The sequence below is a fragment of the Theobroma umbraticum genome, unplaced genomic scaffold (genome assembly GCF_002168275.2).
Source record: "Theobroma umbraticum cultivar Fairchild unplaced genomic scaffold, ASM216827v3 scaffold_239.1, whole genome shotgun sequence".
In the NCBI taxonomy this organism is placed as follows: Eukaryota; Viridiplantae; Streptophyta; class Magnoliopsida; order Malvales; family Malvaceae; genus Theobroma; species Theobroma umbraticum.
The window spans coordinates 178,098-193,266 of record NW_018397273.1 but is presented as its reverse complement, the minus strand read 5'-3'; the positions used below and the strand labels follow the sequence as shown (position 1 = coordinate 193,266).

The 15,169-nt window shown below is 37.2% G+C and overlaps 6 protein-coding genes across 6 annotated transcripts; 4 read left to right on the top strand and 2 right to left on the bottom strand.

Annotated features, from left to right (window-relative positions):
- The first annotated feature begins 1,776 nt into the window (after positions 1-1,776).
- Positions 1,777-5,384, top strand: MEF14 (Phosphoglycerate mutase family protein). Its single transcript, XM_021442357.2, has 2 exons — positions 1,777-2,553; positions 4,305-5,384. The coding sequence occupies exons 1-2, from the start codon at positions 1,972-1,974 to the stop codon at positions 5,028-5,030; spliced, it is 1,308 nt and encodes a 435-aa protein (XP_021298032.1). The 5' UTR covers positions 1,777-1,971; the 3' UTR covers positions 5,031-5,384.
- A 648-nt stretch (positions 5,385-6,032) lies between these two features.
- LOC149526426 (paired amphipathic helix protein Sin3-like 1) lies at positions 6,033-7,211 on the top strand. The gene has a single exon (XM_089785394.1). The coding sequence runs from the start codon at positions 6,033-6,035 to the stop codon at positions 7,209-7,211; it is 1,179 nt and encodes a 392-aa protein (XP_089641520.1).
- Positions 7,212-7,994: 783 nt separating this feature from the next.
- On the top strand, positions 7,995-8,333 carry LOC110427004 (uncharacterized). Its single transcript, XM_021442360.2, has one exon. The coding sequence runs from the start codon at positions 7,995-7,997 to the stop codon at positions 8,331-8,333; it is 339 nt and encodes a 112-aa protein (XP_021298035.2).
- An 895-nt stretch (positions 8,334-9,228) lies between these two features.
- Positions 9,229-11,375, top strand: LOC110426996 (Tetratricopeptide repeat (TPR)-like superfamily protein). Its single transcript, XM_021442352.2, has 2 exons — positions 9,229-10,199; positions 10,308-11,375. The coding sequence occupies exons 1-2, from the start codon at positions 9,264-9,266 to the stop codon at positions 11,349-11,351; spliced, it is 1,980 nt and encodes a 659-aa protein (XP_021298027.1). The 5' UTR covers positions 9,229-9,263; the 3' UTR covers positions 11,352-11,375.
- Positions 11,376-12,006: 631 nt separating this feature from the next.
- LOC110427001 (protein NETWORKED 3C-like) lies at positions 12,007-13,262 on the bottom strand. Its single transcript, XM_021442358.2, is given in 3 exon segments — positions 12,007-12,095; positions 12,098-12,808; positions 12,916-13,262. Coding segments are annotated over 3 exon segments (870 nt in total). The 5' UTR covers positions 12,989-13,262; the 3' UTR covers positions 12,007-12,009.
- Positions 13,263-13,655: 393 nt separating this feature from the next.
- LOC110427011 (paired amphipathic helix protein Sin3-like 2) lies at positions 13,656-14,974 on the bottom strand. Its single transcript, XM_021442369.1, has one exon. The coding sequence runs from the start codon at positions 14,763-14,765 to the stop codon at positions 13,656-13,658; it is 1,110 nt and encodes a 369-aa protein (XP_021298044.1). The 5' UTR covers positions 14,766-14,974.
- Positions 14,975-15,169: the final 195 nt, after the last annotated feature.

The following is a 15,169-nucleotide window of genomic DNA, read 5'->3' as shown; positions in this document are numbered from 1 at the left end:
CAACGACAATCCTTGCAAGTATTTCATCAAACAAGATGTCAGTTGGCAATAGATGAAACAGGCTTCTCGTCTTCCCCTGGCATCCATATAGAGTATGAGACGAGAGGAGAATGTAAAGAATAGAATTACAACAACAGGTAACCTAGCTAAACCAATCATGCACGAGAATCACTTCTTTGAAAATAAATAAATTGTCCCAAGTGCCAAGCCTGACTCACAAAATTTGACATGTAAATTGATTATTTGATGTGTTTTTGCCCCTCCCAAAATGGATCCGTTTATATTGTTTAATAGTAAAAAGTGATTCTTCTAATGCGATCAATTAGGTATTGAGCTCTTCCTTTCCTCTATGGAGAAGGGCCTTAAGATTCAACCAGGACGATGGTACTTACATCACATGTTGAACTAAGAATTAATTAGTCCATGACAAGTCTTTAAACCAAAAATGTTTATATTGTTTAATAGTAAAAAGTGATTCTTCTAATGCGATCAATTAGGTATTGAGCTCTTCCTTTCCTCTCTGGAGAAGGGCCTTAAGATTCAACCAGGACGAATGGTACTTACATCACATGTTGAACTAAGAATTAATTAGTCCATGACAAGTCTTTAAAGCAAAAATCCAATTAGGAAGGAAATTACAAACAAAGCTAAGCAATAATTACAAGGATCTTACCTTGTTATGTGGTCTCCAATACCTGAAATTGCCTCTGAAACATGTCAACATGATTCTGCTCTCCTTTTTCCTGTAGAGTATATCAGATGTAATTTGGAACTTAATTAAGAGACTTTGAAGAGTTTTCAGAGGAGAGCAATTTGTTCTACAATGCCAAATCCATAAAAAAAAAAAAGTACTATACATATAAATTATCATAAATTACACATGGCATGACACTATTGGCTCTTGAGCCATTAATTAGTTTATTTTCCATTCAATTTTGTTTTCATTACCTATTCTTATCCCTATGCTTTCTACTCAATCTCTTATCTTTAACTTTATCTAATTATTCTCATCAAAAACTTTATCTAAATTATACATATATAACTGTCTAATTTTTGGTTTAAAAAAGAGAATCCAAATACATATATATATATATATATATTATATTTTACTTTAATGTTGGGTCTTCATGCAGAGCAATTTCATATAGAGAATTAGCAATGCTCAAAAATGTAAACCAGTGTTAGCATATTTTATTTTATACCATTACTTCTTTTATTTTTGATAATACAGTACATCTTTCTCTAAATATTTTTTTATTAATGATTAATTATAATCTTTCTCCAAATATTTTAATCAAGCTAATTGAAATTTTTTTCTGCTTTTTTTTTGTTTCAAGAGTTTATATATTATTTAATTGATAATTATATATCTTTACCGGATTTAGACATATTAAAGAAACAAGACTTTTCAAAATATTGTAAAGAGTAAAAAAATAATAAAATAAATTTGTAAAGTGTCACAAAACGACACTATGCTAATTGAATCAAATGGTCAATGTAGAATACGGATTTAGAAGCAATTGAGTTTAACTTTAAAGTTAATTGACTTTAACTTAAAAATTTTAACACATATCTTTTTTAATAAGTTCATATGGATTATATAATTATTGTATGTAATTAACCTAAAATCAAAGATGTGAAAATTAATTTATAAAAATACAAGGTTAATACCAAGATTATATGGTAGCAAAATTATTAAAAGAAAGCATAATAAAATTTTCTTTAAAAAATTTATTTATTAATTTTAGCTTAATTGATAACCCGGACAGACCGGGCAAACCTTAACCAGATCTCATCGCACCTCATCTCAAACCCTTTAAGCTCGACAGGACACGACCCATAAGAACTCCCCACTCTCTGTTTTCTCACATGTTGCCCAAACCAGAATAAAATGCATTGCCTGAACTCGACAAAACCTTCCATTAGATCTTTCCATTCCCTCCCTTAAAGATCATTCCAATCTCCTCGAAAATGGGCTCCAACCAATCGGCACAAGTAGTCGAAGAAGAACAAGAAGAAAGCCAAGACGGAGAGGAAGAGGCAGAGGAAGAGGAAGAAGATGACGATGAAGAAGAGGAAGACAACAATGAAGAGGGACCCAACATGAGGGAACTCGAAAACAACCATATGGTGAAGAAAGTGCTCGAACAAGAGCCGGAAATGTTGCCCTGTTACGCATCAGCGTCCCCCCTGTCTCCACAGCTATCTTCATTGGGTACTCCTAGGATGGGTCCTTCCATTAAAGTGTGGGACCCATATAATGTATTAGCTCCACCTCCTCCGCTGCCTCCGCCGCCGGTTTTCTCACGGAGTTTTTCTTTGGATGATGATCGGATGGCGATTGAGGTTTTTTTGATTAGCCATGGGGAGTGTGAGTTGAATCTGAGGCCTGATTTTGTGGGTGGAAGATGCGACGGAGCCGCCTCGACTTCTAATGGGAAGCGGCAAGCGAGGGCATTGGCTGTCTTCTTGAATTCTCAAGGGGTCAGGTTTAATGCCGTTTACTGCTCTCCTTTGGATCGGGCTAGATCGATGGCTCTTTCCGTTTGTCAGGTAAAAGACCTCTGTTTCATTGATTCTTGTTGCAAGTATAAAGGACATTGAAGTATTCCAAGATAATAAAATCGTTAATTAGGATAAAATTTTGAGCTTAATATTCATTGAGCAAATGGAGAAATTAGTCCTGCTACAATTGGGGGTTTCTATCAGGTGCTTCCCTGTTAAGCTATGAGATAATAAGAATAGGATTTAAATGGGGATTAGGATTAGAATTTTGGTTCTATTCATTGCTCTGTCATATATGGATCAAGAAGGGCAGGACCAATGCAATGAGTTGACAAAACTATATACCTTTGAACTAACTAGTCATAGTTGGAAATTGGCCGTCCAGTGGGCCCGATTTAGATTACATTTAATGAATTTTTTTCTGATGAATCTCTTATCTTGTGATATTTAGTATTTAGATTGCTTTGATAAGAGGTTCTATGCCATATGTGTTAGGTTGAAGAAGTTTTCTTTTCTCATCCTGGTTATTTAATTCTTTTACACTGGCGTGTAATGTTTCTTTGGAGGTTGCTGAGGGTTCCAATAGGTGTGTAATGAAGTGCACTCCAAAGGTAATATTGGTAGTTTTTGATTAGTGGTATTTAGCATAAGCATAGTCCTTTTTTTTTTTTTCGAAGGCTGTTCCTTCTTATCTTTGGTTTAGTTGTATTTCCCTTTTGTATGCCTTCTACTTCCTCCCCCCCTTTATCTTCCTTGCAATTTGACCGGGGGGTTAAAGTTGCAACTCTTGGCTGCATATGGGAAAAGATACAGACATCTTTAAGGAAAGAGACATCTTAACTCGCTTATGCTGTTAAACAGAGTAGAATGCTGAACTTGGATCAAGTAGCTGACAACTGCTAGTTCTTTTAAGCTTTATTGAGGTTAGCAGTGTATAAGGGCTAGCTAAAGAAGGTAGCATATGAAATAATGCATGTGATGCCTGTTGAAATTTTCTTGCAATGATCAAACAACTGGCTGAGATTATGTGCTAGGAATTGGTCACTAGTGAGAGCAACTAGTGATGATGCCTGTGCATCTTGTATCTTCATACAAACTTATGGTTCTCTGATTTCGTCCATTTTCTGACCTTCTTTTCTCTTATTTTCATTTGGAGGTGTAGACACTAAGTTATAGGGAATATACAATACAGACCTTTAGACGTGTGCAAAGTTAATGAAGGTAAAGTTAGTCATACAAAATGTGTGAAAGTTCCTCATGCATTTCATGAAGTCAATTATTGAATTCTTTATTGGTAGTTTATTAAATGTGTCATGGGCTTACATTGGAGATGCCCTAATAGAGAGATGTAAACTATGCTGAGATGTGTCCTCATCTCAATATTTTATTTGAGTGGGACTATGTTAAATTTAAAAGGACATTTACTCCAAGTAGATTTAGGTAAGAAGCTATATATATGTCTTCATCTATATATGTCTGAATGAATAGTAACTTTAGCCTTCATTTCTGAAAGGCTAAGGTGCTTGTTAAAAGCCAATTGGTAACAAGATGTCAAGGAAAAGGCCAATCATTGTTAGGAACAAAAGATGTTGATCTGTGTCTATTGTTGCCTTGTGTTCTACCGGTGATAACATGATAGATTCTTGACTGAAATGTTTGCTTATATAATTTAAATGATATCTCCTAATTATTAGTTCATGACAGATGCAGCTTTGATGATGATATGAGGTGAGATTTATGGATTTTTCCATGTAGATATTGAATCATCTACATTGCCTACCCTCTTTTAAATCATGCAGGAGATGAATTTTGCGGCGGCACAGATACAATCCTCAGATTCACTTATGGATCTGAATATGGGGCACTGGGAGGGGTGCCCTCGATCAGAAATATATACACCTGAAGTTTTGAGTCTAATTGAAAGATACCAGCCTGATTTTTGTGCGCCTTCTGGAGAATCTCTCAGGCAACTGGAATTTCGAATGGTTCAATTCTTGAATGGGACTGTCCTTGGACTTCCTGAAAAGTTGAGATCTGATTTTTCCTTACACCAAAATGAGAGTCGAGGGTTTACACACCATAACACCCATGCTTTAACCAACTCAGTTCACGATAGAGATGTGCCTTCTCTTCCACCACCCCACTGGGATATGCTTCAAAGGCAGCGACATGGGCTATCAAGGAAGAAGTCTGGTAAGAGCAGACTACAATTTGTGTCGAATATTGGTGAACATGATGCTGATGATGAAATGTCTCCTAGGGAAGCCAATCATCAGCCTGACCTTCATGACTTAAATGTCAGGAGTACATCTTCCCCCTCTACCTCCCCTGTCTCCACTTCTGTTGGTATTTTTACTCATTCCCTTCCTATTAAGTGTCTTATTACGGGCCTCCTCAACTGCAGCCCTGTGGTGTCACATAAGATCTGCATAGAAGATTCTTCCGTGACTGTATTACAGCATTCATGGAAAACAGGCTGGCAGATAAAACGGTTGAATGATACTGCACATCTTAGGCTTCTTTAGTTCGAGTTTGAGACTTTTGTATTATCCTACAGCAGAATTTGTTGGCTAGAAATATGCCATCACTATGATTCGTTCATCCAAGTTGTATTCTGCAACTCGTGCTCTCGCTTGTGATTCTTCCACACATTGTTGTAGCATTCAAATTTCGATATATTTATTATTTTACAATTCATCAAATCCGAAGAGAGAAGATTTTTTTTCTTTTGGAAGTTGGATCTTTGTATTGGGTGATTCTTTTGATATGTAGTGTTGATGACAGATGATTTTATAGAGTGAATTTCTAATGTAATTCCTGTACTTGGGATACCATGATGTTGTTTTTATATAGAAAATTGCAAAGAACTTGTATTTCTTCATCAATCCCTGGAAAGGTGGTTAAGGCTGCATGCAGAAAATGCTTGTGGTTCTTTTACCATCCAAATAACTCTCCTAACTTTATTAAAATTTGAAATTTACATTAATTCCTCTTTTCATTTGGATTCGAGAACTAATAATTTTTAAGTATCCAAATAAGAATTTGAGTATTGATAATTTTTAAATATCTAAATAACTCCTATCTTTATTAAAATTGGAAATTCATGTCTTTATTGGGATTTGAGTACTAATGATTTTTAAGTATCCAAATAAGGATTTGAGTGTTGACAATTTTTAAATATCTAAATAACTCTCCTATCTTTATTAAAATTTAGAATTTAGACTAATTCTTGTCTTTATTTGAATTCAAGTACTAATAATTTTTAAATATCTAAATAACTCTCCTACTCTTATTAAAATTTAGAATTTAGACCAATTCCTTATTTATTCGGATTCAAGTATTAATAATTTTAAATATTTAAATAATTCTCCTACCCTTATAAGGATTTTCTCAATAATTCGAGTACTAATATTACAAGGAATTGCGCGTTATCCTTACTTTAGTATTTCATGCATCAAACCCAACATAAAAGCAAGAAAAAAACTTCAGTTGAAACCAATAAAATCACCCACTTTTTTTCCTCAAAGATGAAGGCTTTTTGTGAGAAGGTGAAGGAAACGGTCAGCTCTGATGACTATTTGGCCACGATGGAGTACCTACGTGGCTACAGAACTGGAAGAATCACTATGATCGATATGAATAACATGGTGGCAGATTTGCTCGGAAAATACCCTGGATTTTCTGGTGAGTTTCTTGATCTTTTCAACGTTTCTGATGGTTTTGCTCCACCATTAGAATCAGCAGAGAGCAGCAGCAAAAGGAAGAGGCCTGAAGGTTCTGATCAGGGAGTTGGACAACCCGATGGATGCAACAAAAGGATTGTCAAGTTGAGGTTAAGTTATAGTTCAGTTCGAAGCCTTGATCACCCTGAATCTACTTCTAGAAATGAAACAAAGGATCGTCCGTCTCCAGCATTAATGTTTTGTGAAAATGTTAGGAAGGAAATCAGTGCTGAGAAATATCTGGCGTTGCTGCGATGCCTACATTATTATGGCACTGGGAAAATCACAGAGGGCGACATGATGAGGATGATTACCGAGGAATTTCCAGAGTTTGAGCAAGATTTTCGTCAGGTTTTGGAGTTTTATGAGAGTTTAACTCAGCCATCATTGCAAGCTGAAGACAAAGGGAAGAAACACATTAAACGTAGTACTACACAAACACAGGTTGATGAGTTGACACCAAGCTATCGATTTCTTCCAAAGAATCTTCCAGCAAATCAAATCAGTAGCGGTAGCGAACCCGGCGATCTTGAAGTACTGAACAACTGTTGTTATTCCAAGGGTTTGTTCAACAGTGGCAAGGTGAGGGCTAAAGACCCTTATGAAGAGATGCTGAACGAATGTGAAGATGAGTTATACGAGAGAGATATGGTGGTGGCATGGCTGCGTTCGACAAAGGAGAACGCAGCCAAACTGCTTGAAGCCATAAGTGAGGGGAAAATTAAAGAAACAAATCCGGAGGTCGTTGATGGCTATTTCACTCGATATAACTTAAGATTTATAGAAAGAGCTTACGGGGATATCCACGGACCAACAATGGTAGATGAACTACATCAAGCTGCGGAGATTGTTCTCCCTTTCATTATCAAGAGGCTGGACCAGATACAAGTCCGGAATTCTTTTTCTTACCAATCCAACTGCTGCAACTTACAATCAAATCTTCGTGTAGCAAAGGAAACTAGTGTACTAGTTAGACAATCCTGACTGAATTTGATTTCTGCTTAGAAACGTTCCACGAAGTGTAGACTTGCCCAAAAAACAAGTGAGCATGTCCAAATTAGGTGTGGAAGATCTACCAAATCAAATCTAAGAATGTTAAGGAACAAAATACGTATTCACGAATAATCTTTTAAAATATTCATATTTAAATTTTATTTCTTTTAAAAGTATCCGAAACTCATAAATATTGGATCAAAAATGAATATGTTGGAGGGAAAAAGTGTATGCAACTTTTCTTATAGAGCTTTTTCAAGTGTTTAATGATCATCTACACAGTGCACTCTTCTTTTGTTCAACAGGATGCTTTTAATGATTACAAATTTGTTTCATTCGTAAATATTCCCAACTAATCAAAATCACCTCATATTGTAGCTTGGAACATGAATTTGCCATGGAAGGACAATCACGTGTTAACTTGTTCACATGGATACAGCAACGAACAAGATATCTTTATTTTACAAAACGCAGGGCCTTGATCATGCGCCACGCAGGCATTCATTCGCCGACAAGCACATGGAAAAATGAACCTACCACTGTTCTTGCCACAAGCACCAAACAAAATCAATAGAAACCAGAGGGCTTCAATAAATATAAAGGCATGAATTCTTAGGTACAAATTTAAACTGCCGGAGTCTTATCCCGTGAAATGCAGCAGCAACTTCTTCCCTGAAATCTTATCCCTTCACCAGATTCAAATTTAACCCCCACATGCCAAAAACTTCAAATCTCCTAAGTTTCAGCTCAAAGAGTTTCTCTGATCAGACATCCATGGCTACTAGTACCAAATTGTTTGCTGCAGCTATACCCATTGTCATCTTCTTCGCCAACTTGCAAACTGTAACCAATGAACCTGCAATTTCAGCTTCTCCAGCCGTTTTGCCATATGTCAATGCACCCAACATGTCTTCCTTTTTCCCTTCTCAAGCTCCTCCGCAGTGGCCTACAAGTTCACCAGTTCCAACAGGTTCAGAAGCATTTGCACCCATACCAAGCTCAGGGGAGTTTGTGGGGAAGAGCTCCTGCAGTTCAGCTAAGTCTGATGGTGCCATTGTTATTCTTCTGCAACTCTTCATCCTGTTTGTAATGAGATCAGTCTCTACTGTTTAAGCACATTTATAGCATAACATAAGTAATAATCTCTTCTGCTTTTTGTGTTAGAGATGCTTGTGATTAATTAATTTGCAGTTTTCCATGCTTCCTTTCCATTTTCCTCCACAGCCTATGAAATTTTCATACCATCTGCAATGCCTTCAGATTTGCTGATGGCCCCTGGATCATACATAATGATTTATCAAAACAATACAGTTGAAGTAGGACAAATTTGTTAACCAAATCAGGAAGGGGAAATTGGCCACTGGATACACATCCTAACAGGTTCAGTCCCAATCAGTTGTTTTTTTAGAACAATCAATTTAATTTCACTTCACACTTAAAAAGTATTTTTGTAATTTTATTAAACAAAATTAACACTTTGAATCTTGATCCCTTATAAGAAAGGAAATTATCTGCAATAAAAAACATCCACAGATTTTAATTGGATGAAACCTTATTTTCATGTTTGGTTTAAAATATTACAATAAGAATATTGTTTTCTCTTTGAGAAAGTTACAATTATTTTTCTTTCTAATTAACCTAAACCCTGTCATTTATATATACTTGTATATGTATTTCTTCTTTTCATTATTTGCATATATAATTGTCACCACTACTAGGTAGGTAAGAGAAAATTATTATTACTAAAAGCATTTGTTATTTACCTGGGAAAATAAAAGTAGAAAATCATTACTCAGAGAAGTTCAATAAAAAAAAGTCAAAAAACTCTTGGGATGATGTTTCTATTATTTTATAATAATTCTCTGCATTATTAAAAAAAATAATTAAATATTATATATATTTTTTATCAATTATCATATTATTATTTATTATTTTAATGATAAAGTTAGAATATTACCATCCCAATAATCAATTTTCTAATAATAATAAGCTATCAAAGCCAGCAAATGCCACTAAGAACTTAGAAAAGAGAATGAATGAAGTATGAAGATTCCAAACCTTGGTTCAGCATTCAAGTGTATTACTTTCAAATATCACTACTCCACTAATGCCAACCTCACCGCCTGGTTCAGCAAATATGTAGACAAGTCTAGTGTCTGGTCTTGGAACTCAATCATTGCCGAGTTAGCCCGCGCCGGCGACGCAGCCGAAGCTCTCCGAGCCTTCTCTTCGATGCGCAAGCTTTCTCTTAAGCCAAACCGCTCCACTTTCCCATGCGCTATCAAGTCTTGCTCTGCTTTACTCGACCTTAACTCTGGCAAACAAACCCATCAACAAGCTTTAATCTTTGGCTATGGCTCTGACCTCTTCGTATCATCAGCCCTCATTGATATGTACTCCAAATGTGGGCAATTGAGGGATGCCCGGATCTTATTCGATCAAATTCCTCAACGAAATATAGTATCATGGACTTCTATGATCACTGGTTATGTCCAAAACAATAGTGCCCACCAAGCTTTATCGCTTTTTAAAGAGTTATTGATTCAGAAGAGTGAAAATGGTGGAAATGATGCAATTGGACAAGTGCTTATTGATCCAGTTGCCATTGTGTCTGTTCTGTCTGCTTGTTCTCGTGTTCCGATAAAAGGAGCAAGTGGAGGGGTTCATGGAATGGTTATAAAGAAGGGGTTTGATGGCGAAGTGAGCGTTGGAAATACATTGTTGGATGCATATGCTAAAAGTGGGGATGTGGGTCTGTCTAGGAAAGTGTTTGATGCGATGGTTGAGAAGGATGAGGTTTCTTGGAATTCTATGATTGCTGTTTATGCACAAAATGGATTGTCAAATGAGGCTCTGGAAGTTTTTCATGGAATGTTAAGGGATGATAATGTCAATTACAATGCCGTTACACTTTCTGCTGTGTTGTTAGCCTGTGCTCATTCGGGAGCTTTGCAAGCCGGGAAGTGTATTCATGACCAGGTACTAATTGTAGTTCATATATGTTGTTAGTATAACTATTCATGGTAATAAATGATTTTGTAAAGTTTCGACTGTTTGATCAGCTCTGGAATTTGTGTTTCTGTATAGGTTATAAAGATGGGTTTGGAGGATGATGTGATAGTGGGGACTTCTATTATTGACATGTATTGCAAATGTGGAAGAGTTGAAATGGCAAGGAAAGCATTTAGTTGCATCAAAGAGAAGAACGTCAGGTCCTGGACTGCCTTGATCGCTGGTTATGGAATGCATGGTCATGCCAAAGAAGCTTTAGAGGTCTTTTACAATATGATAAGAGCTGGGGTCAGACCTAATTACATAACGTTTGTGTCGGTTCTGGCATCTTGTAGCCATGCTGGTCTGGTACAAGAGGGTTGGCATTGGTTTAATGCAATGAAGGATGAATTCAATGTAGAACCTGGGGTGGAGCATTATGGTTGCATGGTTGACCTTCTTGGACGAGCTGGATATCTCGGCCAGGCTTACAAGTTGATCAAGCAAATGAAGGTGACACCTGATATTGTAATTTGGGGTTCACTTCTTGCAGCTTGCAGGATTCACAAGAATGTGGAGCTGGCAGAGATTTCTGCCAATAAATTGTTCGAATTAGACTCAAATAACTGTGGGTACTATGTTTTACTTTCTAACATATATGCTGATGCTGGAAGGTGGGAAGATTTTGAGAGAATGAGACTTCTTATGAAGGACCGTGGATTGATTAAACCACCTGGATTCAGTTTGGTTGAACTGAAAGGTAAGGTTCATGTTTTCTTGGTTGGAGATCAGGAGCATCCTCAACATGAGAAGACACATGAGCATCTGGAAGAGTTAAATATAAAGCTGCAAGAAGTTGGCTACATACCCAATATGACATCAGTTCTTTATGATGTGGATGAGGAAGAGAAGGGATTGACCTTGCGGGTTCATAGTGAGAAGTTGGCTGTTGTCTTTGCAATCATGCATACAGTTCCTGGTGCAACAATCCACATTATTAAGAATCTTAGGATTTGTGGGGACTGTCATACTTTCATGAAGTTGATCTCAAAGATTGTTGATCGACAAATTGTTGCCAGAGATTCAAAGCGATTTCACCATTTTAAGGATGGAATCTGTTCTTGTGGAGATTATTGGTGACATCCATTGTTGGACAACAAAAATTGAAGATTAGAAAAGAATGTTAATTGTGAGCTTCGGGCACCGTTGACTTGAACGACGAGGTGTTCATCTTGGCTCTCAAAATGATCTGGGACATGAGAAATGTCATAATGATTTGACTTTGAAGTCTGAAAAAGAGTTCTCCGATGCTCCTAGCCACTAACAAGGTTTGATATGAATCAGCTTTACCATTAGTTATTGAAAAGATACATCACCTTCTAACAGTGTAAGTTCAGTTGAGTTTGAATGCTGATGGAATGGTTATTGTATTGACAGAAGAGTAGTTATTTAGATATAGCTAAACAGTTACATTTCAGAACAGCATGACAACCAAGTATCAGCCGCCAGCTTATAGATCATTCTTTGAACTTGAAAAGGATAAAGTTGCATTCACTCCTGTCATGACGTCTTAAAAGACTGTCTTGCAGTATGGTACGGCATACAGTTTCTTGAAAATTCAGGACTACTCTGCCAATTTACGCAATGACATTCATGAAGATTCCTTCTTAAGGACATGCAGAGGATACATCACATTATCATTGTTATAGATGATTTGATTTACTTTTGTTGATTAAACTATTGCCACTTGATAGAAGTGGAAAATCAATTGTTCAACAGATGGGAAAAAAAAAAGGAATTATGAACAACCTCCTTGGAAGAACTTGCCCAAAAATAGTCCTCTTGATCTTGATGTCTGAGAATGGTTGGGCTTCACACCAATTTTGAGCTATGGAGACATTTCTGCAGGGCCCTGTTCTCACTCTTTAACCGCTCAAGCTGTAGCTGCAGCTCATTGATGGTTTCTCTCTTCTCCTCATTCCTTCTCAACAGTTCTGCTTGCTGGCGCAGATTCTCCTCCATAAGCTTTATGAATTGAAACTTGAGTTGAAACCATGTATTCTCACTTTCAGAACTACCCTTCTGGAACTCTGCAGCTTTAGGCTTGAATCTTTGAAACCCATTTATCTTGGAAACAACATCCTCTTCATCTGAAAATTCTCTGTTCATTTGCCCAGGTTTTCTGCTGGAAGACATGTTGCATTGTTCTGCTAATATCAGATCATCGGCTAACTTGTTCAGGTATTCAAAGCTAGATCTATAATGTTTGAAATCAGGATCATCAACAACAGATTCGGGGCAAGAATCAGAAGCCTTCAGAGTGGGATCATCAGAGGCTCCCACAACCCTTTTCTTATTGCTAGCCTGTTGGATTTGTCTAGAGTTAGGGGACAAAGGTAAAGACCTATGAGGGACATTGTGTGATTGAATCCTCAACTGATCATACTTTTCTACTAAAGAACAGTATGATCTGTTTAACTCTCCCAACATTTGAACGAGTCCTGGTTTCCTGTTATGAGCAATATCATCCTTCTGGCACGAGGATTCGTCTTCTTCCTCCAAAAGGGTCATCATGGCCTTCAATTTCTCGTCCAAATCTGCAGAAAATTGATAAAAGAGGTCAAACAAAAACTGCAGCAAGAAAAGAAAAGAAAAGAAAGGAAACATCAGCATAGAAAGAGGGAGGATGGATGGTTTTTCCGACCTGATAGAGTTGTCTGAAGCCACTGGGACTGTCGGGGGCAAGCAGGAGAAGAAGAAGCTGCACTGTTCTCCATTGAACCAAAGTGCTCTCACCCAAGAAGGATTGGATGTTTCTTGGGTTTAAGAAAGGGATGAAAAACAAAAACAAAAGAAACACGTTAAGAACTTTGGAAGCTCTGATTCTTCCCTCCATCTTAAAAGGGGATTCTTTCTACATTTCAAACGCTTTCCTTTTATTGAGGAGAAATAAATTCTTGTGTGATACTCCCGTTACGAATAGCTTGGTTTGCTATAATATTTTTAAAGCTTTCAAAATTCAAAAGCAATGCAACAAAAGCATCCATAAAAGCTTTCATTAGCTATGGCCAATGTTAGTTTGCTATATCTTAGATTGCATGAAACATATGAAAGGCCACAAAATTTGAGCTACAAAACATATTAAACAGTGCAGGAAAAACCAATGAAGGGCAATTCAATGATTTGCAAACAAAACCTTTATTGATTTCAATGTACAAGTAACTCGTGCAATCATCCTTCAACTTAATTCAAACGGCAGGCAAGCTTATTGAAACATATGCAAAAAGACAGCAGTCAAAAGAAATAAAATATATATTGTATAATTGAAGTTTTTATTCCAAATATGCTAAAAGAATTAAAGAAATTAATTACAGGAAAGGGGAGAGCCCCCAACAAAACAAACAGACATCTAGCTAAGATTGTCTGACTAATACAGCAATGAGTTTAACAGGTTGGTTGGTAAGAAAATGAATTGATCTGATCTAGCCTCTTCATAATGAAAGGGAGAACAATGTGGGCTGCCTGACGAAGTTCATCCACCATTGCAGCTCCGTGAATACTTCCGTACATTCTTTCTATAAATCTGAAATTATAAGGAGTAAAATAGTTGTCCACCTCCTCCGGATTTGGCTGCTTAATTTTACCCTCGCTTATGGCTTCGTATAACTTAGTTGCATTCTTCTTTGTCGAACGCAGCCATTCCAGCAACATATCTCTCTCATACAAGTAATCCTCATGCTCATTCAACATTTCTTCGTAAGGGTCTACACGCCTTACCTTGCCACTGTTGAACAAACCCTTGGAATAACAACAGTTATTCAGTACTTCAAGATCGCCAGGTTCGCTGCCGCTACTGATCTCTTTTGCTGAAAGATTCTTTGGAAGAAATCGATAGCTTGGTGTCAACTCATCAACCTGTCTTTGTGTAGTACTACTCTTGATTTCTTTGTTTGGTTTTTTCGCTTTGTCTCCAGCTTTCGGTGATGGCTGACTTAAACTCTCATAAAACTCCAAAACCTGGCGAAAATCTTGCTCAAACTCTGAAAACTCGTCGGCCATCAACTTCATCATGTCATCCTTTGTGATTTTTCCAGTGCCATAATAGTGCAGGCATCGCAGCAAGGCCAGATATTTCTCAGAACTGGTTTCCTTCCTAACTTTGTCACAGAACCTTAATGCTCGAGACAGACGATCGTTTCTTGAAGTAGATTCAGGGTGGTCAAGGATTGGAACTGAACTAGAAGTTAACCTCAGCCTGATGATCTTCTTGTTGCGTACATGGGTTTCTCCAACTCCCTCCTCAGAACCTGCAGATCTCTTCCTTTTGTTGATGGTCTTTGCTGATTGTAATGGTGGTGGCAAACCATGAGAGGCGTTGAAAAGATGAAGAAAGTGGTCAAATAATCCAGGGTATTTTCCAAGCAAATCCTCCATCATCTCCTTCAAACGGATCACAGTGATTCTTCCACTGCTGTAGGCATGAAGGTGCTCCAGCATGGCCGAATAGTCATCAGAGCTGACCTTTCCCTTGAACTTCTCACAGAATACCTTCATCTCCCAGGAAGAAAAAGGGGTGAAATGTTGCTTTGAACTGACCCTTTCGATTGGTTTGATGACTGAAATATAGTAACGCGGTTTATGCTGTTAGTGTTGGGTTGGAAGACTGAAATACTAACTCGCAATTCTGTCCATCGGATTTCACCAGTGGAAGTAGGAAGGAGTCAGTTGAAATCAGGTGACGTGAATGTCGGAGGAAAGCTTGACGTGTTTCTGGCCATTAGATTTTACTTGAATGCTCTCGTGTTTGTTTTGAACTCAGGAACTAAATTGCTACTTTATTTTGTGCAGGTTATGATCTGCCAATCAATCGTTGACTCTGGTCAAATTTTGATTTTTATATTTCAAACTTACTTTTCATGTTTTTTCTTTTTTACTGTTTCATTACTTAACCTCTGTAA

Coding starts and splice junctions, on each gene's coding strand:
- MEF14 (XM_021442357.2), top strand. CDS start 1,972: ATGGGCTCCAACCAATCGGCACAAGTAGTCGAAGAAGAACAAGAAGAA. Junction 2,554..4,304: donor TGGCTCTTTCCGTTTGTCAG/GTAAAAGACCTC, acceptor TAAATCATGCAG/GAGATGAATTTTGCGGCGGC.
- LOC149526426 (XM_089785394.1), top strand. CDS start 6,033: ATGAAGGCTTTTTGTGAGAAGGTGAAGGAAACGGTCAGCTCTGATGAC.
- LOC110427004 (XM_021442360.2), top strand. CDS start 7,995: ATGGCTACTAGTACCAAATTGTTTGCTGCAGCTATACCCATTGTCATC.
- LOC110426996 (XM_021442352.2), top strand. CDS start 9,264: ATGAAGATTCCAAACCTTGGTTCAGCATTCAAGTGTATTACTTTCAAA. Junction 10,200..10,307: donor GGAAGTGTATTCATGACCAG/GTACTAATTGTA, acceptor GTTTCTGTATAG/GTTATAAAGATGGGTTTGGA.
- LOC110427011 (XM_021442369.1), bottom strand. CDS start 14,765: ATGAAGGTATTCTGTGAGAAGTTCAAGGGAAAGGTCAGCTCTGATGAC.